Source organism: the organism of the source record quoted next, unplaced genomic scaffold (assembly GCF_019419815.1).
Source record: "Pyrus x bretschneideri cultivar Hongxiangsu unplaced genomic scaffold, Pyrus_bretschneideri_v1 Contig6, whole genome shotgun sequence".
Lineage (NCBI taxonomy): Eukaryota > Viridiplantae > Streptophyta > Magnoliopsida > Rosales > Rosaceae > Pyrus > Pyrus x bretschneideri.
In genome coordinates this window covers 745810-770169 of record NW_025999798.1, presented here as the reverse complement: position 1 = coordinate 770169, position 24360 = coordinate 745810, and the positions used below count along the sequence as shown (strand labels likewise).

The window sequence follows — 24360 nt, the reverse complement described above, 5'->3', positions numbered from 1 at the left end:
GAGTAGACTTTGGGAACCTTCATGTCGTGGAGGGATTTTTCGGTATACCCGGCACACCAAAAAAATTTGGTGTACCCTCACTCATAATGGTGAGGGTGCATCAAAAAAATTTGGTGCACCCTCACTTTTTGTACACCAAAAAAATTTGGTGTACCCGGTACACCTAAAAATTTTCCCATGTCGTGGTCATGGTTGCAACTTGCATGTGTGTTTTCACTGGATTTCGGCTTTTCTTCCCACGATCTTATCACTTGGGCAGAATTGATACTGTGCACGCGCGTGCTTCATATTTCGCGGTTTGCCTTTACTTTTCTTCCCCAAGGCCACGTTGACACCTCCTCCATTCTGAGAAAATTTTCAAAGTGATTAGTTTTTAAGCGACTACAAAAGTACGATATTTATTAAGCAAATCAGAATTCATACAAACTGAAGATAGTGTGCTTAATGGGTTTTGATAAAACCCTTGTCAAGGATTTCAACCTGATCAAAGGAAAAGAGTGTCTCGCACAACATAAAACCTATCCTCAAATGAACAATCAAACTTACAATCCTTCATCGAAAAGAATATCTTGAATCAGATCCACAAAAAAAATGAACCTACTTACCGACTTACCCATTAATCTCATGCAAATTTGATTTAGAAATTCAGTCTAAATAACATTAACCCACATATTAACTTTAAAAAAATAAAGGAGTCATTGAAATTTTAAGCAACAGTAAACACTGAACAATATTTTACATATTAGTAATTTAAATTATGACGAGGAAATTCAAACTAAAATATAAAAGAGAAAACACACTACTTTAATCAATTTACATATACGTGATCATTCTTTGTCGTAGATAAATCACATTTTAGGATTTAGATTTCAGGTCTCAAATGATACGATGGTAGCTTTGAAACCGAGCAATCTCGACGTCAAGATCCACAAACAGCAACCGGTGGAGGAGCTTCACGGGCAGCAGCAGCAGAAAAACGGAAACAGACGGGGCATAATTAGGGCACATGACCTGACCCACCACCTCCTCCACTTTCAAACATTTGACAATTCCGCAGACATCCTCCGTGACAGAGAAAATGCTCCTCCAATTAAATGATAAAATCACAACACAAAATTACTTCTCTTAATCCATGCCGGGCCGGCCCCACCGCCACCAGATTAAACCCGCTATTCAATATATTATATTTCATAGCATCCGATCGCTTGTCCATAAACTAACAGATTACTTTAACCCTGCATGTAGTCTTTCCTTCTAATGTGAACAAAATAAAAGATTATGCTCCGAGATTGTCCTTGTTCCCATCGAGAATATGCATATATGTATATAGGGAGTTTTAACGAATATGTATATTGCTGAGTTGCTGAATTGTTGATTTATAAAAGAGTGATGTTATATATACATATTTTTTATCTTTCACACGTCACATTTCTCAATTTTTAACCTTCAAATTAAATGAATTGATGATGTTCAAAAGACAAATAAACAAAAATATATAAATATATTAAAAAATGTAAATAGCACATTCTTTACAAAATTCTAAATGAATATATATATATATATATAATAAAATAATAAAAAAATAAAGTTGGACTAAGCTGGATGGATTTGGATCATCTCCTGAGCAGGGTCCGAATCCTCCTGACTAGATAACATGGACAGTTGGATTTTAATCCAATGGCTACAATTATTATAACGTTAAAGAAACCCTCTGTTTGTAACCGTTGGATCAAAATAACTGCCCTTATTATCTGGTCAGGAGGATTTGAACCCCTGCTCAGAAGATGATCTAAATCCAAGCTGGATTTGGAGGCATTAAAGAATGTTGTCAAACTCGTGGCTCCAAAAGTAAACTCCAAAAAACTACAGACCACAGGCACATTACAGTGATTATTCTATTTGTTTATAGTATTAAATTGTATTTAAGGACGAAATTAACGTTTTAGGGAGGTGAATATTTTACTAATTTAATTATCTTAATGATAGAATAATTCCATTTTATATGACAGCTTACGTAATAACACACTGCAAAAACTAATACATGTCTCCCATATCTTTTCAAACTTCAAAAAATTTGGGCAGAAAATTTTCCACGGACGTATGATATTGCTCGTGTGAAAATCATTAAAAAATCACAAGGGGAAACAGAATGAAAAGCCAAGATTTTGATAATACTATTTTAAAATATTTTGTTTATATTCAATTAATTGATAGTTATTATAACGTATCAAACTTTATAAAAACAAATTTATGAAATCTAAAAATATTTGAAAGGAAACAAATGGAAAAGGTCCAAAACTCCATAATATTTAAATTGCGCTGACCAAATTGCACAATGCGTTTACGTTGCGTAAAAAGCCAACCACATTAATCTGTCAATAATTATGATTATTTTTTCAACCAAAACAATAAAAGAGAGTTTTAAAAAAAGAAAATACCATATAAATTGTCATCAATAAATAATAATAAGAAAATTTTAACGAAAAAGTCACAATACTGTTTATTTTAATAAAAAATTATATTTTTACACTAAAAATTCAATTATACTACCATTCTTTTTATCTTTTATTTTATAATTTTTATTAGAACTCGAAATTTTCAATAGTCTTTCATTAGTACTGTTTCCTTTCATTAGTAATTACTCTTTCCGAGTCGTTTTCAGTTTTCGCGGAGTACATTTGAGACCCCACAAGCCGTGTGTTGAACTTCCTGTGCAGAGTTGGGAGATAAAGAAGTTTCAAGAGATCAAAGTTTAGGGTTTTTGTTTGGCCATCATTGACGAAGTAAAGGTAAGTCCTTTCCAGATTTTACCATTTGGGTTTTGCTTTTTAGTACCAAGTTGTGATAATATTGCTGCTTCTGCTGCATTTGGTCACTAAAAGTTTGGATTTTTGAGTGGTCACTTAGAGAAAGATTGCTACTTTAATATCTGTGAAATTAGAATTATCTCTCACTCTTTGAAGTTAGTGATCTGAAAAGCCTGTTTGCTGAGTTAGGTTTCTGGGATTTTGATCACAGAAGAATATTTTGATGTTTTGGAGGTGATGGTTGGTGGAGTTTGGTGGTGGGGGAATTTCGGGAATTCCATTTTTTGAAGTTTTTGGAGATGTTGGTTTGACAAAGACTTGAAACTTGTCGCTTGGGTTTTTCTCTAAATTTTGGCTTTTTGTATTGAAAGCTCTGGATATTTGTGAAAGGATTGAAGATTTCGTGATTGATTGAAGGTTGTGGTGTGTGAGTTATATGGTATCCATTACTGGATTTTGGGTCTAGTTAGATGGCAACCACGTCGCCATCTCCAAATTCGTCTCCATCGGCTGTGCCGCCAGCTTCTAATACTACTTTAACATCTCCGTCAACCGCCACACCGACACCGTCTTCTCAGCCGAATTTGGATTCACCAGAGTCCTCTAAGGCAACCACTCAATCTCCGCAACCTGTTGTTTCATCAGCTTCTCCTCCAGCCACATCCTCACCACCTCCAACACAAACACCTCCTCCAACTCCACAATCTGCTTCACCGCCAACCTCGCCGCCACCACCTTCATCCAATGTACCTCCACCAGCTTCTTATTCTTCACCCCCACCATCAACTTCTGGTTCTCCACCCCCACCATCATCAAATCCACCGAAAAGTTCACCTTCTCCGCCACCACCAACATCTGATCCACCTGCAAGTTCACCTCCTCCACCGCAATCTCCCGCACCAGTGAGTTCACCTCCACCTCCACCCTCTTCAAAGCCGCCTGAAACTTCACCGCCACCTGAAAAGTCTCCTCCACCTCCATCAAGCCCCCCCAAAACTTCACCACGACCGTCACCATCAGACCCACCACCGAATTCAGCCCCATCTCCAGCAATTGTGCCACCCATAAGTTCACCTCCACCATCAGCATCAACCCCCCCTGAAAGTTCACCTCCACCACCAGCATCAACTCCCCTTGAAAGATCACCGCCTCCACCAGCATCAATACCTCCCAGAAAAGCACCCCCGCCTCCTAGCCGTACTACTCCAGCCCCACCTGGCTCTCAACCAACCCCTTCACCTGCACCACCCATCATAAGAATGTCACCACCTCCCCCCTCACGGGCTTCTCCACCAGTTCCTTCTCAAATTCCAAGTCCACTAACAAACACTTCCAGTCCGAATGCACCACAAAGTTCAAATTCCAACGGCATTGGTACCGGAGGCATAGTGGCAATTGGTGTAGTGGTAGGGGCAGTAGTGCTTAGCCTCGTTGGATTGATTGTATGGTGCATGAGGAGGCAAAAGAAAAAAGTATCCGGGCTTGAAGGTTATGCTATGCAATCCACTATGGATTCTTCTCCACGATCAGGTACCTTCAATCATACATGACGCAGTTGATTCCTTGTTGTGTTATTATGAATGTGGGATTTTCTGTTTAATCGTATTTCTAAATTTCAATAAGTTCAACATACTATTTTAAGAATATATTTAGCCTCACTCAGATCAGGGTATGGGATAAATTAATCAGCTCATTTAAGCCGTTATATTTAAGAAGGCTTTTGTAACTTGTTTCCAGATTCATCCTTCTTGAAGGCGCATTCTTCAGCTCCCCTTGTTGGAAGCCGTTCTGGCAGTGAGTTCATGAGTCCTCCGCCAGAACAAGCAGGAGTTGGAAATTCAAGACCATGGTTTACTTTTGAAGAACTAGCTAAGGCCACAAATGATTTTTCATCTCAGAATCTTTTGGGCGAAGGCGGATTTGGTTGTGTTTATAAGGGATGCCTACCAGATGGGAGAGAGGTGGCAGTAAAACAACTAAAAATTGGAGGGGGTCAGGGTGAGCGAGAATTCAAGGCTGAAGTTGAGATTATTAGTCGCATACATCACCGCCATTTGGTTTCTCTGGTTGGCTACTGCATCTCTGATAACCGAAGGCTGCTCGTCTATGAATATGTCGCTAACGATAGCCTTTATTTTCATCTTCATGGTATATCTATAACAGAGCTTTTAAGAAACAGTTAGTGATAATGGTTCTGTAATCTCATGTTTTGCACCTCGCAATTTTCAGGAGAAGGTAGGCCAGTTCTGGACTGGGCAACGCGTGTTAAGGTTGCTGCTGGTGCAGCTCGTGGGATCGCTTATCTTCATGAAGACTGTAATTATCTACCCTTAGTTTCTGGATTCTGATAGCTGAATGTTTGGGTTACTATATCCTCATACGATTGTTTTATCGGTTACATAATTTAACTGGAAGTGTTTTGTTGACCAAGTTTGGTTTTATTTGTTTAATGTCAGGTCATCCTCGAATTATTCACAGGGATATAAAGTCGTCAAACATTCTTTTAGATAACAACTTTGAAGCTCGGGTATAGCATGATTTCACTCAGAGCACATTTCAGTACTCCTATATTTTGGTTAGGTTGTAGCTCATGGTTTCCTTCTTTACTTTACAGGTTTCAGATTTTGGACTTGCCAAATTAGCGCTTGATTCAAATACGCATATAAGCACACGTGTGATGGGAACGTTTGGGTATGTCAGCAATCCAGTGTTGGCCCATTTGCTTTCCACTTGTATCAAACCTATTCTTGAGGTTTCTTCTAGATTTTAATTTATACTGTCATCACAAACATACCTTTCATGCCTGATAATGTATGGATTCCGCTTGATTTTCAGATACGTGGCTCCTGAATATGCATCAAGTGGGAAATTGACTGAGAAGTCTGATGTTTACTCTTATGGAGTTGTGCTTCTTGAGTTGATCACTGGACGGAAGCCTGTAGATACATCCCAACCCTTGGGAGATGAGAGTCTAGTTGAATGGGTAAACTTACATCCTCTTTTCATACTGGACATATCATGCTGCAGTGTTTATATGACTTTGCTTCTATTCGATAATAATGTTTTGATATTTCCAGTTGAATATTTTGAATTCCCCAATTTATTGAGTGAGATCTTCTGGCCCTATAGTTTTTAAACAAGGAATGCATTGAAACTCCAGAACCATCTTACAGAAAGAAATCTCAATGCATGAAATCTTTTTAACTGTCTGATTATGCTGTCAATATTTGTCTGGATTCAGGGGGCACAATTTAGTCTCGCCTTAGTTGTGAATCATTTCTTTTTTTTCAAAAGTACGTGGATAAATGCTTAATAAAGATGTGAGACCGTACTTAGGAAATATTTATGTAACAAATTGACGATATGTTTATAGAATGAAATAAAACTGTATAGTTGAGCAACTGAATGTTCTAAGGTCAAACCCAAGCTTTCCTGACAAGAGACGCATTTTACTATCCAGGCTCGGCCGTTGTTGAGTTATGCTCTTGATAATGAGGATTTTGAAGGCGTGGTAGATCCAAGGCTCGAAAAGAATTATGTGGATACTGAAATGTTCAGAATGATCGAGATTGCTGCTGCTTGTGTGCGACATTCTTCTGCTAAGAGATCACGAATGGGACAGGTAATAAGAAGCTGAAATTTTTTTTATAATGTGAATTCATTCACTACACCAGCATAAGCTAACATCATCATTCTCACTGTCCTCAGGTTGTTAGAGCTTTCGATAGTTTTGTTGCTTCCGATATAAACAACGGAATGAGAGTGGGGGAAAGTGAGGCATTTGACTCGGCACAACAATCAGCTGAAATTAGGTTGTTCCGGAGAATGGCATTTGGTAGTCAAAATTACAGTACAGATTTTTTCAGCGAAGACGTATAGTACACATTTGGAGCGTTAAACACTGAACTGAAAAGGGTTTTGCCAGATTGAGCTAGATTTGGATTCGCTCAGCTGGGACCCTGATCTTTCTGCAACTGGAACTGACTGCATCGGATGTATAGAGTGTTCCATCGTTCCTGTAAAGGTCCATTTTTAGCTTCTGCCTATATTATACGTTTATGGACCGCCATTTTTTGCCCCTGTAATTACTTAGCCTATGTATGATGATCTTGTTGCATCCACCAATATTTTTGGTGGTGTTATAAAGGTAATAATTCAATTTTGTTAACCATGGATCCTATTCTTCCCTCTTTTGCTTCCCCTCTTTCACAACTCCATGTTTTGTGATTTATACGCGACAATCTCAGATCGAAAATACGTACCCCTCTTTTTCGAGCTTGTTAAATCAGCCTGCAGGCTGCCCCGTCACCCTCAGAAACGTGGAAATCTTGAGTATAGCCGAGGATATATTCTTACAAGTGTCTCACTCGTCGCGTGCTAAAATATTTGGGGTACAATGTAAACTGGGTTTGCAAATATTAATAAATCTGGAAGTCTTCCCAGAAAGACAGCTCTGTGACAGCTTCTATGGAAATACTTAAAGCTATCAAAGAAATCTTCCACCAAGGAGAAGTAGAAGCCAAGCAACAACAGCTTTTATGTTTCCTTTTCATATCCTAATATTTTAATATACTACAGAACGGGATAAGCTTGTTTTCCGTATTTTAGATTAAATTAGAATATCGCTTGAAAAAAGAAATTCGATTATATTGGATAACCCCTATTGGAAGCTAGAGTTTTTTTTTTTTAATGTTAGACAATGATTGAAGTTATGACTCATGTACAACGCCACATATCATTCCAATTGCTTCACCCTTTCTATTACCTCCCACAAAGGCAAGGAACTTATTCCTTAAACACCACCACCACCGGGGCATGAAGATTTCTTTTAACTGTTTTCTCCACCACCACCACCCCCTTCCTCCCGATTTTCGCAGCCATGGAAGACTGCAACATGATTGCCGCAGACTGCGTCGTGATTTCATGCTGCTGCCAGTGCTTGATCCTCCAAATCACCATCTTCATCTTGTACAAGCTCCCTTGCAAGTTGATCCGAAAGACGAGAGAGTACACCATGAAGAAACTTCAACAGAGAAGGAGAAAGGAGATTATAGTGTTGGATACATGTAAAGACGTTGATTTTGCGAGTGTTGTCGGAGAGTCCATGAGATCATCCATGGAGGCAGGAGGAGGACATAGTTGCAGGCGCTGCATGGAGGAGGTGGAGGAGGTGCTGCAGGAGTTTTCTCAGAGAGGAGAGTTTGGATTTGGAAGCTTTTGGGGTAGGGGAGAATTGGGTTGCTCCCCAAGTCATCATTCACCAAATCATGATCCATTTGATACTAGTTTTGTACAATATCACTTGATTGAAATGGTGGCTCTGTCATCTATTGATCATAAAGCTAGGTAGCTATTCAATCGCAAAAAATCTTACCTGCAACATGTTTTGTATGTTCCTCATTTCTCTGCATTTCTAGTCACGTAACATGTCTTATCACATAATTAGTCGCTTGACAACAAATGTAAAGTGACGGGTATAATCGAAACGGGTTTTAGTAGCCATTGATCAAAATATTGTGGCTCATTCATTTCGTTTTATGATGAAAATGTATGAAATTCAAATGGAACAAACGTTGAAGAAGGTTATGCATATATATGACATCACTTGTTATATATCAAAGGCTTAGATTCTTAAACCTTATCTTAGATCTCGAATATAATGACATCATGCTTATAAATGTCAAATAATTCTTTATTGTCACGCGTCTACACGACCAAACTATGTCAACTATGTAAATATGTTGTCATTGAAGCTCTGCATATTCTAAGAAAATGCCACTTACACATAGATTCCATTCCGCACATTGAATCTCAAATGTTCTTCACCTAATTATGTTAGCTCCAATCATGCGATGGTGACCAAAAGAGTCTGAAATGATTTTATGAATCTTTTCAATCTCTAAAAAAATGGATTGTCGTGGCGAAACCACCAACTGATTCTCTTTTTTAAAGAAGGAAGAAAAATGATTGAACACTCATCACAGCTCGGCCATGTTCTTGATAAAAGCAAAACAGAAGTTGTTAATTAATCAATTAATGAATCCGGCATAATCGAAAGTTTATTTTAGTTAACATTGGACTAAACACGTTAGAATAAGTTTAACTTTTATGGGAATTGAGATCAAACTTGAGTGCATAAAAGCAAATGTATCATCTTAACCAACTGACTTAACTCACATATGTCAGCGCGTTGAATTTATTTCAAAACTTAAACAGACCCAAATCAACACTCTATTACCAAAATAGAAAACACATGTTTAAGTCATAAATATGGAAAGATTTTTCATTGTGCTGGAATACAGACTAAATATACAAGTGTCATGATACAATTAGTAGAAATATTTTTTTCAAGTTTTTAATCAACTGTATCCTAATATTTTATGTACCAAAAAATATTCTCGATACTCTTGAAAAATTTCTCCTAAATATAGTCAATCAACAAACAACCCCTAAGTAGCATCCACCCAATATATAACCTCGTACTCGTAGCAAAAAATTGATCAACTCTTAGCAAAAACGCGTTTTCAGTTTTTAAACTTTTAATCCAAACACAAGAAAAATTAAAACTCAAAAAACCAAAAAAAACCCAAAAACACAAACCAATCAGCGCCCCACACAAAAAACCCCAAATTAAACTCCCAAAAACTCACAAAATTCAAATCGTCTGGATCTATCGATCCCTTCCTTTTTCTTCTTCTTCTTCTTCTTCTCGGCCGCCATTATACTAATGATGGCCGCGCTCGGATCCGATCAGCTGAAGCAGCTAAAGGACATCTTCATGCGATTCGACATGGACTCCGACGGCAGCCTCACCCAGCTCGAACTCGCCGCCCTCCTCCGCTCCCTCGGCCTCAAGCCCACCGGCGACCAGCTCCACGTCCTCCTCTCCAACATCGACGCCAACGGCAACGGCGCCATCGAGTTCGACGAGCTCGTCACCGCCATCCTCCCCGACATGAACGAGGAGATTTTGATCAACCAGGAGCAGCTCATGGAGGTCTTCCGGTCATTCGACCGCGACGGCAACGGCTACATCACCGCCGCCGAGCTCGCCGGATCCATGGCCAAAATGGGCCACCCCTTGACGTACCGGGAGCTCTCCGATATGATGAGGGAGGCCGACACGAACGGCGACGGCGTCATTAGCTTCAACGAATTCGCGACGATCATGTCTCGGTCCGCCACTGATTTTCTCGGGATTTGATAGGGTGTGGCGCGGGTATGATCGGATCTGCATGGTTTGACTTTCCTCGCTGACTTTTATTTTTATTAATTTTTTGTTTTTCGTGTGTGGGATTTTGTGGGCATGTCTTTGATTTCTTGTGGATGAAGGAAAGAAGAAGGAAGAGGATCTGCACAGACAATCATATACATTGAGACATGCTCTCAAGGCCCTCTTAGTTAATTAAGATCAGAATTACCAACTAATTATGAACACATCTTGTAAATTTTTTTGTATAAATAATAATTTGTGTTATTAGAAACGTAGAATTTATTGTTAATCTGCATGTTATTCTTAATGTCAGAATATGATTTGGTAATTCCACGTGAACCTGGTTTCATGCACGGTGAGAGAGATTTGAGAATTTGCATGGTGAGATAGATTCGAGAATCTGTCTTGTAATCGGTTGTATATTCTGTGAGAAGTAAACAGACAGACATATAACTAGAGATAGCTAAGAATCTCTTCATGCCCGGACATTAGAGTACGAATTTACTTTTTGAAGAAAAGGAAAAGGAGAAAATGGAAAATTTTGGTTTAAAACACATAATGGCATTGGATTTTCTTTAATGTTCAAACCAGAGATCGCAAAACAAGATATTTTTCATGCTTAATTCTCACTGCACAAACAGTTTAACAACAACGAAGTCTTATTTCATTAAATGAGATCGGCTATATGAATTCTAGAACCATCACTGCACTTGGTTTTGCGTCAAGTCTTCTATTAGCTTCAAGTACCTTATGTCGTTTCTTGGAGTCTCTTTCAAGCTTTCTTGGGTCGTCCTCTAACCCTTTTGCCATAAGTCTCTACCTCATAATCGCATCTTCTAACTAGAACATCGGTAAGTCTTCGGTTCACAAATAATTCGTTGTTAAAAAATTAATAGCTCGCTTGATAACCATTTCGTTTCAGTTTTTTGTTTTTATTTTCGCTATCAAGAAAAGGAAAAGGGAGAATTCATGAGAACAAGAACAGAAATGCAAGAAGAAAACACAAGTATTGAACCCCGCGATAAATTATTTCACTATGTATTACATACATTGGCCAATGACTCAAAATTTACAATCTCTAAATCTAACAGAGCCGAAAGCTGCTTCTGTACAGAGTCATCTGGCTACAGGGGCCAACTCCTAAGAACAAATTGAACCAAAAAAATCTTCTTGTATAACATATATGCAACCCATCGATGTACAAAACGCAGCGTTTTTCAAAACTTGGGAGAGACTGAAGCTGTATCCTATGAGACCTACTATACCAAAGAACAAACTTACAAAGCTTATCTACGGTTACGATGTCTGTCTTTTACACGGTTGGCCCTCGCTGCTAATCGCGCCGTGAAACCAACAGTCTGCGGCCGCAAAGATCTCTGCCGCACCATGTCACAAAATTCGGGATCATTTGATGTGCCCTCGTAGCGTATCCACTGTATCATTCTATGGTACATTGGGAAGAACCGCATTTGAATGGCTGAGTATGTGAAGTATGGGATTAGAGCGGCGATTGGCACGAAGATTGTGAGGAGCCAGAACGAAGGGGCGGGGGCCAGGGCTTCAATGAAGATTTTGTAGGCAGTGGTGGAGAATGTGGGTGACATGGCGCCGTACGCCAAGAGAAAGAGGTACCATAGTGCAATTGAACCCCAGATGAAGAGGTGCTGTATTAAGGTGAAGTAACTGATGGCAAGTGCCATCTGCAAGTTCACAACCCAAACTGTGCACGTGTACATCGTTGCCCCGAGAATATCCATTCCGGCAGTTTTGCCCTCATTGTTGAAGGCCTGCTGATTTAGCGCTTCCGTGCAGAAGAAGAAAATAATCACGGCAGTTGTAAACCCATTCAACATCCATCCGAATATTCTACGCCAGCTGAAGAGAACATTTTGCACCCCTTCTTGGTATAATAGAGGAAACTGTCACACAAAACAGGATAAACAATTAATACCAAAAGTTTCAAAACAAGGCTTGAAATTAAGTATGTTAATCCGAACAGAATTTCACATGTAACCCAGTGAGCTTACCTTGAGACAAAACCGCGCAGATACATCCTGGTCGAGAACTCCCAAAGCAACCACCGGAAGTGATGAGAAGAATACATTATAAAGAGACAAAAACCAGTCGTTGTATGCAGGCTGTCCAGAAAAGGATGTGTTTGCCTCGTATAAGAAGAGAGTGAAACCAAATGCGATGTTCTTGTAGAAGAAGTAGCAAATCTGCGAGGACAAATTTGCACACGTGAGTTTTAGCCTGTGATAATTTAAATTTTTTTCGCCACATTGTCAAAGATTCTGGTCTCAAGTTTGTTTCATAGAATATGACATGCATACCATTGATGAGATCCTCCTGTAACACCAATGCCCATGGACAAGCAGGAGACGCTCCAAGTATCGAAATTGTGCAATCGCAATATCACTTGACATGACCGCCTGTGAAAAAATAAGCATGAAAAGTTCATGAGAACAAAAGTTAAGAGGAAAATACAGTGAAACAAGAATTAATTTCGGTAAAACAATTGGAAGAATCTGTACAATACCTGCATTCCTTCAACACCACTAATTCCAACCCCGATATCTGCTTCTTGGAGCATGCCCACGTCATTGGCTCCATCACCGATCGCTAGTGTTGTTTTCCCAGTTCCAGATTTTACCAGTCTAGTGACCTATTTTACATTTCACCATTGAAAACAAATTAATTCTTTTCTGAGCATGATATAAGAACAAAACTGCAAAAGAAAAAAATCCTTATGTTATAATTTGTCAGCATACCAGTGCCTTCTGTTTAGGTGATGAACGGCAGCAAATAACAGATGCACAGCCAATTGCAAGATTTAAAAACAAGTTCTTTATATCATCCTCCAAAGCGTAAGCAAGCGATTTTCCATCAATGATCAATGCAAATGCCTCAGAGTTCCCGCTCGATGCTTTAAGCTGAGCCTTTCCCCTATTTATCTGATCGAGAACACTTCCTTTTGACGCCTAATGATGAATCAGCAAATATCGTATCAGCATCATTACTAAGGTACTATTATATTGTTGAAGTAAACTGTTTTACTTCCTTGAGTATTAAGCTACAGATTCCGTTTTCGATACACAAACAAATTCAACTATATGTATATAGTTTCACCTTGGCGATGGCCTCCTTTTCTCCTGCCTTTTCCAACGCTTTAATCTCCGGAGACTCCAAAGTGATTACAATTTGCTTCATTCCTTGTCTAAGCAAGCTACATGCAAACCCAATATTGATGGCAGTCTCCATCTTATCTCCAGTCAAAACCCAAATCTTAATTCCTGCTTGGGCAAGCTTGTCAATGCAGTCAGGAACCTAACCAAAAAAGAAAGAAAGAACATTAATTTAAAATCTGATATCGTCTATAAAGAAACTTCCATGTTACCCCATCAATATATGACTACATACCCCATTTTGTAGTTTGTCCTCAACAGCAGTTGCACCAAGAAGAATTAGATCTCTCTCAATCTTTTCTGTTACTTCATCAATCACTGTTTCACGATCTGCACTAATTGAATTCTTGGCCTTGATAAAATTTTCATTGAACTCTTTGTATTCGTCTTCCTCAAGTACACGATAAGCAAGTATCAAGGTCCTCAGCCCTGCATCAGCATACTCATTTAGATGATCCATGGTTTCTTCTTCAAAATCCGAACCATTTTTGGCAAGCCTTTCAAGCATAACACTGAACAGAAAAGAAGTTATGCTGGTTAGAAAAACAGTTTTAAATTTGCCGTAAGAAGTAAGAAAAGATTCAAGTTTAAGGCAGCAAGCACTTACTTGTCGGCACCTTTGGAAAGTAATAATATTTTTCCTTCCTCACTTCTGACAATCACAGACATTCGCTTCCTTGTGCTGTTAAACTCTAAAACATTGAGAAGGCTATACGTCCTGCAAAAATGACTTCACTCAATGAGTATACTCTCTACATTACTTACTAAGAGTACCAGCACAGATTTAAAAGTCCTAATAATCAGAAAAACAATGCAATATACGAACCTCTCAACTTTTTTGCCAGACACTGGATCCAACTCTCGCAGTGATATGGTTGTTTGCGTTCTTTTGTAGAATTCAAAACCAAGTTCTCTTGCTGCAATCACAAATGCTGCTTCATCAGGAGATTCAGCCTCATATGAAACATTCCCAGTAGCTTCATCAACTTCCGGAATTGCTGTATGACAGATTGCTAATAAACTGAAAAACTTCTGGATGTATTCTGCATTAGGCTCATTAACCCAGTTTCCATTCATGACCCTTTTGTCTGTAAAATTAAAGCCTTTGATGGGTGCCTTTGTTTCAGTAGAGTCCTTGAGATTGTCCCCTCCACTTAGTTGATGAACCAATGGTGAACCATTTCGTCGACCCATAGCCCTCTCAACCTCAGTAAAGCCTCGGCCATAAGCTGTCCCGGCCACAGAACACTTAATGAACTCCATTGAATTGCAGGTCAAAGTTCCCGTCTTATCAGAGAGAATTGTGTCGACTTGGCCAAGTTCCTCGTTCAAGTTTGAGGTACGGGCGTGTGCTGGTTTGTCAGCCTCTTCATAGTACATGTGAACATCTCGATTGATGAAGATGCTCTGAAGAACTTTGACAATTTCTATGGACACATACAAGGAGATGGGGATAAAGTTGCCATACAACATTAGGGCAGTCAAAAAGTGGTAAATTGCTGCATACGGAGCTCTTTTAGCATCAAAGAAAATTCTTGAATTATCTGGCCTGAGATACCACCTTTTCATGGTCCCTTTGTTTAGGTCATCTTTCGTTGCAATCCCAAAGAAAATGGACCCAACAAATGCCATGATAAATAAAACACAGAACAAGAAGTAGATAATTTTATCCATCTTCTTCTCAACTCTGCTTCTTTTTGAAGGAGGGGCGGTAGAATTTTGAATAACCTTTGTGTCAGGACCAGTGAAGATAACAGCTCCATATACGTAGTCTGTATTTCTGAGTTTAGAGTCTCTCAGGAGAAGCTGTTGAGGAGAGACAGGAAATTGTTCATTGTCGAACTCCATAGTTCCAACAAATGAGTACAAATTTGCATTCGGGTCTTCACATTTAACAATGGCTTTAAAATCGTTGAAGTTAGAATCCTCCTGCAAGGATGAAGTTACTTCCAACGCTTGTTTTAACTTTAAATTTGTCTCCCCATCAAGGTTCATGGTCTCAACATAGCAAATTGCATCGTCAAAACTGGATGAAAGCAAGAGGAGGTCTGTCGGAAAGAATTCATCCTTTTCTACCTTCACTATATCTCCCACTCTCAGATTTCTCCACGCAGTATAATTGAAAGCCCCATTACCATCACGTACTTTAACCTTCCGATTGTTCACCTCCATATCCTGGAAAATCATCGCACTTGTGAGATTACGTAGCTGCTGTTGACAGTATACCAGAACCAGAAAATGATATGTAAACTATAAAGCAGGTAAGATACATTGCACAGTCAAATAATTCAGATCGAGCATATCTTCAAGGAAGTTGAAAAATCTAGTTTGGTTATCCTCCAAGCCTCGGAAAACTTTCATTCAATAAATTTCCTCATCAACTCTAACTCCCAAGATAGTTACAGTAAAATTCAACAGTTAAAAATCCTCAACTATTAATTTAAGTCATTGAAATTTTAAGGGACAAGGAAAGAAAAACAACCAAAATGCAGAGCCAGGCTGAAGAAAGAAAAACCAGTACCTGTTGTTTTCGATGCCAATCTTCGATACCCTCTTTCACCATGGTCGCGCCAATCACAATAATAAGAGGGATGATCGCGCTGACAGCGCTGTATGGAGCCAGAGCTGTGAATGCCAAAATACCAGTGACTAAGAAGTAGAAGTTGGCCACCCTTCTGAACTGCTCAAACAAAGATTTTGGCAAGAAAGTAGCAAGTGTATACTTTGTACTTCTAACATAATTGTCTCCGTAATTTTGCATCTGAGCCTCGAAAGATTCCGGTTCATTGCAGTAAACCACTCTGGAAAATCCTGGTCCCCCGATTTGTGAATGTTCATCTCTCATAGAAGATTTACCACAAGTGAAAGAATAGATCTTGCTGAAATGCAGCTTTCTTCTTCTGCCTCCACCCCTCATTTTCTCTCTCTAAGTCCCTCTCACTCTACCACAAGCTCCAACCAACACAAACGCAACTTACAAGGCTAAAAGCTGCTTTTGAATTCCAAACCCTCACTAATTAATGCAACTTCTTCAAAAGGAATAAAATCCAAACGCAGTTTTGAGTATGTATCCTAGTGAAAATAAGAGGTACCAACTTCTGCAGCTGCTTCTTGAAAAGCAATTCCTCAGTGAATAAAAAAAACAGCTTCTTTCTTAAAAAAAAAAAAAAAAAGACACCCACAGCAAGAACCCAGTTCCACAACCCCCCAAAAATTCACAAATATTAAACACAGAGACCCAAGAGTGGGGGAAAATCCCAGAAAATAAATAAAACTTTCTCAGGCAGAAAGCTCAGAACCCCAGTACAGAAAAAACAAACAAATTTGGTATCCGACAGAGAGAAAGAATAAATAAAAACAAAGAATTTTTACAACCTGAATGGTAAAAAAAACCAGAAAAGGCTTACTGATAAGCACCCTGCTTTTTCCCCTTCTGCACACCCAGCTCTCTAATCTGCACACCCAAAGTTGTAAACTTTTTCTCTCAACAGAAGAAACCCACAAATCCAAACCCACAAATATTCAGAAATAAGAGTTGGGAAAGATTGGTTTTATATGAACAATATTCGCGTATTTGAATTTTCTCTAAAAACTGCAGCTTTGAACGGAGACTTGGTTCGGATCTCGCATTTTGACTAATGTCAAGGACGCGCATTTGCCTTCGGTTTTTTCTTTTTTTTTTCTTTTATTTGAAAATTGATTCCAAAGACTCAGCTGCTTGCCCAGAAAAAAAACAAAACGAAGAATAGGGAGGAATGTTTGAAATGGATTTACAGAATTGGAAAAATAAAAGGGTTGATGGGGAGGGTCTAGAAGAATGATCTGGTTAATGGAAATTTTCCGGGTAAGTTCAGTTTCGCGGGAAAGTTACGGGGGGAGCTCCTCGTCAATGGGGGTGACTGTTTTATGCGTGAAATGGTCTTCTCCTTCTAGTCCCTCTCTCTCTCTCTGGAACTTGATTAGAAAAGTCCCCGAAATGATTTGCATTAATCTTCTGATGTAATGATTAATTAGCAGATAACTAATTCATTAATCAGAGGGAGGAGGAGAGGGGGGAAAGTGGAAAGTGGAAAGTGCTTCAAGGAGATTACTGGAAAATTAGGGTTTTTTATTTCAGAGTAAATTTCTTTTTTGATCGGTTTAATTTTTCATAGTTTTTCTTAATTGGTTGGAAAGAAATTTAAGACAAATACAAATTAAAATTAAAGAAAAACTAATGAAAATGATTTGAAAACTTTGAGTTTTAACGAACAAAATAAACAGTAAAGTGAATAGTATCAGGATTAACTTTTTAATGTAAAAATATAATTTTTCTTTAAAGTAAACAGTACTACGGACTTTTCGTGTAAAAATATGATTTTTTAAATTTAAAATTAGGGAAGTCAAACGGGATGGGCGGGGCGGGTCAAGCACTCTTACACCAAAGCACTCACATCACATGATGCACCTTTCTTGTCTTTTTATTTGTTTCAAATTTTTTATGTAATGTTTTTGTACTTTTATAATCCTTGGCACTTTTGTCTGGTTCAAAGACCAAAAACAAAGGCTTTTTCTTCGTCATTCAAAATACAACAAACAACAACAACAAAAAATTCATTCTATTAAATGAGATTGGTTATATGAATTTTATAGTATTACTGTGTTCAATTTTGTTTCAAATCTTTCGTTAGCTATAAGTACTTCATATTTTTTTGAAATCTCTTTCCAGATCTTCCTAAGTATTCATGTCCCCTCTTCTTCGTCAATTCAAAATAAAAGAGGGGAAAAAACTTTTGTTCCAAGTGCCATGAAACACTTGTATTTTTTGAAGTTTAAACCAAAAGGAGTAAAGGATCTTGAATTGTTTATTTTAGAATATATTTTGGTAAATCTAGGGAGTCATATAGAGGGAATTAACCAAAGCAATTCATAATTAATTAAGGAATATGGAATGGTAAATAAAAAAGGTAAATCAAATATTGATGCATCTATCCACGTCGACATGTATGGTAACAAATCTAGCTCTATTAGCAAATAAACTCGGACAATATTGATAGTATTTGGGAAATAACCTATCAAGAAGAACTGAGTTAGAACCTTTTCTCAAAACAGAAAAATAGAAAGAAAAAAAAGAAAAAGAAAAGATGACTCCATGGCTATTGTGTTATGTTGTTGAAACAAATCTAAGTTGACAATTTCCATCTTTTTTAGACAATTATGCATAATTGCAGATTAATTATGAGACAACTAAGGAGGTGTGAGTTGAACACATTGACAGAGAGAAGAATATTATGACGGATTAGTTGGTTAATTGGAATTTAACCAGCTCGCATAGATGATATTGTTGGAATCTCTCGTACTCGTTTTGTGTATGCTACATGCTTTGTAGTTTGCTATTTGGTCCCAACAAAAATGTCCCCTATGTTTAGTAATGAAAGAGACCACTGCGTGCACCGCTCCATGCATTGCATGATCATCGTAACAAATGAAATTACACACGGAACCTCAAGATCATAGAGGAATTTCAAGTGACTCATATCAATCGTCATCTCACCCTTCAACATAAGGATTAGATTGATATTTTACAAATACTTAATTTCGGATAACTCAATTGTAGTGACATAACATTGTTTTGTTTTAAGTGCATACAATTTACTATAATCCGTTACAAAAAATTAGGAATAATTTAATATTTTCAACTTCGTTTGTATCTATGGACGCGCGTGTTAATTAAGGTGGCCGTGCAGATGGAATATTTACCCACCAAAAACCAAAATGGTACGTAAACGTAGCACGGGCAGCAGGTGGCCGGCTCAGAATATGTATAACATGTGATTAGTATTACATGCATGCATGAATTGGGAAAAAGGCAAAAGAAGCCGTCAAGCCCGTGAAAGAAGACACCGTTTTGGTAAGCAAAAACTAAAAAAATTTGCCGTCACAAAATCACTTTCATCAGTTCATCCCATAGGATAGGACCATATCATTTCAAGTCTTCAATCAGTATACATGTATATACACACACAATATATATATATATATATATAGAGGATGGATCTCTCTACTTGTATAATGAAATTTAATGTATGTGTCCTCATTCCAGGCACACTAAAAAATATCTCGATATATTACTGTTCACTAAGGTTATTGACCAATAAGCTTGTGCCATTTCATAAGAAAATTGTACCATGCATTGTATCTTGTTTCATTGGAATTGTCATTTGTGAATCGTCATTAGGGGGATGGTGGTCCAGCATTGGCCCTAAGGAGTTAACCACTATATTCTATTAACCCTTACTCAAAAAAAAAAAAAAAGAAAAAGACAGTCCTCCTTTCCATTTTACATGCTCCAACTATTAGGGTTTAGGGTGAAGAATGCAACACGAGGACTTCCTAGGAGGTTACCTATCTTATTATTTAGTTTCACCTAAACTCGTTTAAGTTTGGAGTTTTGTTGGAATTCAGTAAAGTAAAAACTATTAGGATTTAGGATAAATACTAACATGCATGGGCTCCATAAATATAAGAAGAGCATACGTTCGACAAATTGGACAGAAATTAATTAATCACATTACAATAGGGCCAAAAAGTTTGTTACAGACATATCCATCCATTTCCTCATCCCTCCAACAACCATGTATATAAGAAATTGAATAGTAAAGTGAAAGCAACCTACTACACATATATTTATGTGTAATGGATGGTCCTGGACTGGTTTGGATAAATTATTGTAGATAAACAGTAAATTACATGATGTATTGTTCTACGTATTATTTTTTATATGTCCTCTTTTGTTGACATAGATTAATGAAAAACAAATCTATGTAGATATAATGCATTGTGATCATGCTCAAATTCATTGAAAGTTGCTCGCCATAGCAATAGAAAATAAAATCTCTCATAAAATAAACTAAAAGGATCAATGTGGACGGATCATTTTGTTCTAAAACTAATTTTGAAAGAGTTGTATGGTTTTTTCCGACGAAGCCGGTAACTATGCTAGAAGTTTCGTTCGTAACTGCTGAGTTTCTTGCAGCTCCTGATGCTGCGCAGCTGGCTTTTGGCAGTAAGTTTCCGCAAGTGGTCCTTGAGAATGATGCTCTTCAAGTTGTTCAGAACCTGGGCAGCATGCAGATGTGTTCTACTCCACTGGGCTTGATTGTGGAGGATATCAAGTCTCTTTTGCAGAACTTCGGAGATGTCCGTGTATGTCATATTCGTAAAAACGACAATGTTATAGAGTATAGATTGGCCAAATTAGACTAATTTTAATTCTTGTTAATTTGAGGAGCCCTTAACGTGATCAAGGATGCCCTATGATTGTATGTTTCATTCACGTTAATAAAATTGCTATCGTTCACTTTAAAAAAGAGCTGCTCAAATAATGTTCATCCAAATATTGCATTATCTTGAGACGGTCAGCTCCTAACAGCTATTATCTGAACCCGATTGGAAAGCAATTTTAAGATCCAATTATCTGCTTTGACTAATCAACGTGTGGATTAATATGTGTTAAGTGGATGACATGTGAAGAGCGAAAGCTTCCAATTGATGCATCATTTGCTTACATGACCGGATGAATTATATAGTGACACGTTTTGGCGACTAGTGCAAGAGTGGCTGCTGCAGATGCATTGGGCAACGACTAGCACAAATAGAGCCAAAATTACAAAAGAATAGAAAGAAAAAACATGCAAATTAAGACAAATGCATCAATATTATATATCCTTAGAATATCCCACCCACTTGATTAATGTAACCCCACACAAATTATAGTGCCTTAATTGGAATTGTAACTGTCATGGTAAATAAAGTTTTTATTTTAACATATATTTTGAATTTAAATTACTCCTTTTTTTTGTATAGTTTAGAGTAATAACATTACTTACATTAAAATATATATAAAAATATATAATAATGGGCATGTGGTAGTAAAATTCAGTTATCTTCATTTGGTCTCGACAAAATTATACCTATGAAACAAAGTAACACATTTGACCAAGATGAAAGCCTCACACGTCCACGAGGTGGGAGGTTGGGAATGGACCTCCGATGTAAATCATTTTAGCTTAAAAGAATGAGTGTTTTGGGTTTGTATGCGTAGTAAAAGCTTACCAAAAATTGGTTGAGATGAGGTATTTATAGAAAGGTGGCGGGCCTAGTTGTAGGATTTTGCCCTACACATGGCAGCTTCCCATTAGCAAGGTGAGTTATTCGTAGATGAATGAAGAAAGAATAATCTCAAAGATATTAATTATGAGCTAACATCTTTGGATGATGATGGTAGTATGATTGAGTATGATGAGGATTCCTTACTTGTGTTAGTTGGTCTTCAATTAAGAGAGTATTAAAGATACAATTCGTATCTTTAATGTCTTTGACTTTTCTTTCTTGCTAGGACATAAAGCTTGGTGGTGTTGTAGTTTGTTGCTCAAGCCTCCAATATTAAACTCATGCACGTGGGAATATTTGTAAGTCTTGCCTATTTAATGAGGCATTCTTATCTTTTTAGAAAAAATCGAAGTGTCGTTCCTAAGATTATCTATATAATAAAATTAAACAAATACTTGAATCTATTTTAATTCATTAAAAATTTTAAAAATAATGAAAGATTGCCAATAAACGCTACCTAGTTTAATAAGAAGAATTCATAATTCTTTAAATTGGATTTTAATAAAGATAAATAGAAAAGTAAACCCCAATTACGTGACCTTTTATGATCAGATTTCCTGTACACGTTTTCCCACACAAGGAAAAAGAAAATTCATATGCATATTTAACGCGTGGAAAGCTTCGTCTACGATTTTTCTTTTTTTAGTATGTAGCATGCATTGTCATTCTACTCAAATAAACTTATTATTTATTAATATACCCCAAAACTTGGAGAAATTGTTTTATTGTGCCTGGAATACGGGTTGTTAAGTCTTAGGTTTATTGTTTGGCTTCCTTTGTTAAATCTTGTAATTGCTACTACACATGCTCATAGCTTAGAGTTAGGGTGCAATGCTAATCTAGAATTACTATTGAGGATTGATCCTATCAAAGCACCAGCCATCTTCACTACAAAAGGGTTTGTATCATACATTAGCATATGCATGTTAAACTTATTTTTCTAGATTCCTTCTGTCTAGTGTAGTTGTCTAGTCATAATTTTCGTCTGTTTTCTAACTGTCTGGCACACAAATTAAGAAAGCCCACATGAGTCAACTGACACATTTTTCCGTGTGTGGATCTCTCAGCCTTGATCTGGGAAGGTCTCTTTGGCTTGTGACATGTGTCTCCTTGTCCTTCAGGTCTGAAACATCCAGCTTCCTTTAAAAAGGTTTCCAAGGTTTCATTTGTTATTTGGTTAGGATTTTCACATTTTCAATAAAAAGAGTGCATTTAGCCTAGAGCTACCTCTTAAGCTTCCAAACTGAAACTCTAGCCACAAATACCTAATCACTATTTGACTGGATTCATGTTAGGTTATTCTTCAACTGTTTGACTGGAGAACTTGACTAGTCGTTGAATCCTCATTTCTCGAACACATCATAACATCATATCATTTCATTGATCGTGTTGATCTTGGTACCACAAGGTGATGAGCTCAGGAGGAGCTGGCACTTCGTGAGGACCGAATGAGTCCGTCTTGTGTAAGGCAAGGTTGCACAAAGGTAAAGCTGCTCCATAGATAGGAATCTAAGAATTGAGCTTGTGTGGTCTTTGTATGAACCTTATTTACACTAGTGGATTGGACGCAGTGGAGAGTCCCCAGTTTTTTACCTAGAGGTGGGTTTTTCCGGCTAAAAACTTCATTGTGTGTCAATACTTTGCAAAGTTACCCTTATGTCCATATAATCATTGTTAGAGATAAACTTTGTAGGGTGTGCTAGTATTGACACTTTGTTAACTAAGTAAACTTAACTCAAGAACAAAAGCTAAAACAATAAATGGAGATCATTTGTCTTGCTTTAGCAATATCAGTTTACTTGGTTTATATGCTTGTGGATATCTAACAACTTGTACTTAGTTGACTAATTCATCTGACTAATCAATACAATTACTTCTAAGTTTTTATTGTGGGGTATTCTACTTGGTATCAATTTCACAAGTGGTATACCACGTGTTATTATATAAGTGGAAGAAAGTTTTATTTTTTGAGTTATTACACAAATATCTCATTACTTGTATAGTAACACGTGATGTATTATTCCATGTTCTGAGCACACTGAAAAATTATCTCCAAAACTTGTATACTAGGTCAAGATCTATTTTTTCAATGTATATACTAGATCCTTGGCATCAAAGTCAAGCACCATATAGAAGTTATAACTCGACTATTATTCTCATGGTCAAGCATGACTTGGAGATGGAAAGGCCTAAGTGTTTTTTATTGCATACAAAAAAGATTGACTACGTGGGAGGTATCGGTTTTATATTAACCGCGTTTCGGAACTCGGAAGCTTCATATATGCCTAGTACTGTTAGTAGTGGAATATTCACGATTATTTCATAACCTAAGCTTCAAGAAATGTAACGTGCAGGAGTTATGAGCTAGCTAAGGTTCTGGGTTTGAATAATTCAACTACTTGTTAATTAGGTTGTATTAAAGTGAATTAGCCAGGGAACGAAGGGCCATGCGGATCTTGATGGAATGGTGAATTAGGAGAAATATTTTAATGTGCCGAAAATAAAATTAGGTATGTTAAGTGTAACAATACAATTAGTTATAATTTTTTCTTCAAATTTATAGCTAATTGTATTATTACACTTAGTATATTAGATCATCTTCCTAAAACACTAAAAAATCTCTTGATCAGTTGGCTGCTGGTCGTGTAATATTATAAAGCTGTGCGGGTTACGGGTTCTTTTGCTTTTTCCACCAACTTATATAAACATATTGTGCACATGTATTTTAAATTCTATTGGTCTTCTCAATCAATCATACAATTTATATATGCACACATGTAAATTCTCTTGGTCTTCTCAATCAATCTTATTTAATATTCGCTAAGTCTATTCTCGACGTATGTGCACACGTAATAATGTTATATATACATGCTAATTTGATTCATCCTACACAAATTCTATTATGTTCTAATTTATTTTAGAGAATTTTAACGAAAAGTTTTTGATACTATTTACTTTAACGAAAATCATATTTTTACATTAAAAAATTAATCCTGGTAATATT

General features: G+C 37.3%; 4 protein-coding genes across 5 annotated transcripts; 3 read left to right on the top strand and 1 right to left on the bottom strand.

Annotated features, from left to right (window-relative positions):
* The first annotated feature begins 2661 nt into the window (after positions 1 to 2661).
* Positions 2662 to 6975, top strand: LOC103947345 (proline-rich receptor-like protein kinase PERK9). 2 transcript variants are annotated; one of them, XM_048571983.1, is made up of 9 exons: positions 2674 to 2789; positions 3179 to 4337; positions 4545 to 4955; positions 5037 to 5123; positions 5264 to 5334; positions 5422 to 5498; positions 5643 to 5790; positions 6268 to 6429; positions 6516 to 6975. In XM_048571983.1, exons 2-9 carry the CDS (start codon positions 3278 to 3280, stop codon positions 6684 to 6686), a joined length of 2187 nt encoding a protein of 728 aa, XP_048427940.1. In that variant the 5' UTR covers positions 2674 to 2789; positions 3179 to 3277; the 3' UTR covers positions 6687 to 6975. The 2 variants fall into 2 exon arrangements, with proteins under 2 accessions (XP_048427941.1, XP_048427940.1); XM_048571984.1 differs by lacking the exons at positions 6268 to 6429; positions 6516 to 6975 and having other exon boundaries at positions 2662 to 2789; positions 5422 to 5559.
* A 502-nt stretch (positions 6976 to 7477) lies between these two features.
* LOC103947329 lies at positions 7478 to 8335 on the top strand. The gene has a single exon (XM_009358234.3). It carries the CDS (start codon positions 7687 to 7689, stop codon positions 8155 to 8157), a length of 471 nt encoding a protein of 156 aa, XP_009356509.1. The 5' UTR covers positions 7478 to 7686; the 3' UTR covers positions 8158 to 8335.
* A 925-nt stretch (positions 8336 to 9260) lies between these two features.
* Positions 9261 to 10291, top strand: LOC103947331 (probable calcium-binding protein CML16). The gene has a single exon (XM_009358235.3). The coding sequence runs from the start codon at positions 9535 to 9537 to the stop codon at positions 10009 to 10011; it is 477 nt and encodes a 158-aa protein (XP_009356510.1). The 5' UTR covers positions 9261 to 9534; the 3' UTR covers positions 10012 to 10291.
* A 736-nt stretch (positions 10292 to 11027) lies between these two features.
* Positions 11028 to 17200, bottom strand: LOC103947332 (putative phospholipid-transporting ATPase 9). Its single transcript, XM_009358236.3, has 10 exons — positions 15727 to 17200; positions 14032 to 15380; positions 13813 to 13923; positions 13441 to 13717; positions 13150 to 13347; positions 12792 to 13001; positions 12560 to 12685; positions 12354 to 12452; positions 12048 to 12239; positions 11028 to 11939 (listed from the first exon to the last, which is right to left on the bottom strand). Exons 1-10 carry the CDS (start codon positions 16120 to 16122, stop codon positions 11307 to 11309), a joined length of 3591 nt encoding a protein of 1196 aa, XP_009356511.1. The 5' UTR covers positions 16123 to 17200; the 3' UTR covers positions 11028 to 11306.
* Positions 17201 to 24360: the final 7160 nt, after the last annotated feature.

Coding starts and splice junctions, on each gene's coding strand:
- LOC103947345 (XM_048571983.1), top strand. CDS start 3,278: ATGGCAACCACGTCGCCATCTCCAAATTCGTCTCCATCGGCTGTGCCG. Junction 5,335..5,421: donor ATAACAACTTTGAAGCTCGG/GTATAGCATGAT, acceptor TTTACTTTACAG/GTTTCAGATTTTGGACTTGC. Junction 5,499..5,642: donor CGTGTGATGGGAACGTTTGG/GTATGTCAGCAA, acceptor CTTGATTTTCAG/ATACGTGGCTCCTGAATATG.
- LOC103947329 (XM_009358234.3), top strand. CDS start 7,687: ATGGAAGACTGCAACATGATTGCCGCAGACTGCGTCGTGATTTCATGC.
- LOC103947331 (XM_009358235.3), top strand. CDS start 9,535: ATGATGGCCGCGCTCGGATCCGATCAGCTGAAGCAGCTAAAGGACATC.
- LOC103947332 (XM_009358236.3), bottom strand. CDS start 16,122: ATGAGGGGTGGAGGCAGAAGAAGAAAGCTGCATTTCAGCAAGATCTAT. Junction 15,381..15,726: donor ATTGGCATCGAAAACAACAG/GTACTGGTTTTT, acceptor ATGATTTTCCAG/GATATGGAGGTGAACAATCG. Junction 12,240..12,353: donor ACAGGAGGATCTCATCAATG/GTATGCATGTCA, acceptor TTGTCCTCGCAG/ATTTGCTACTTCTTCTACAA.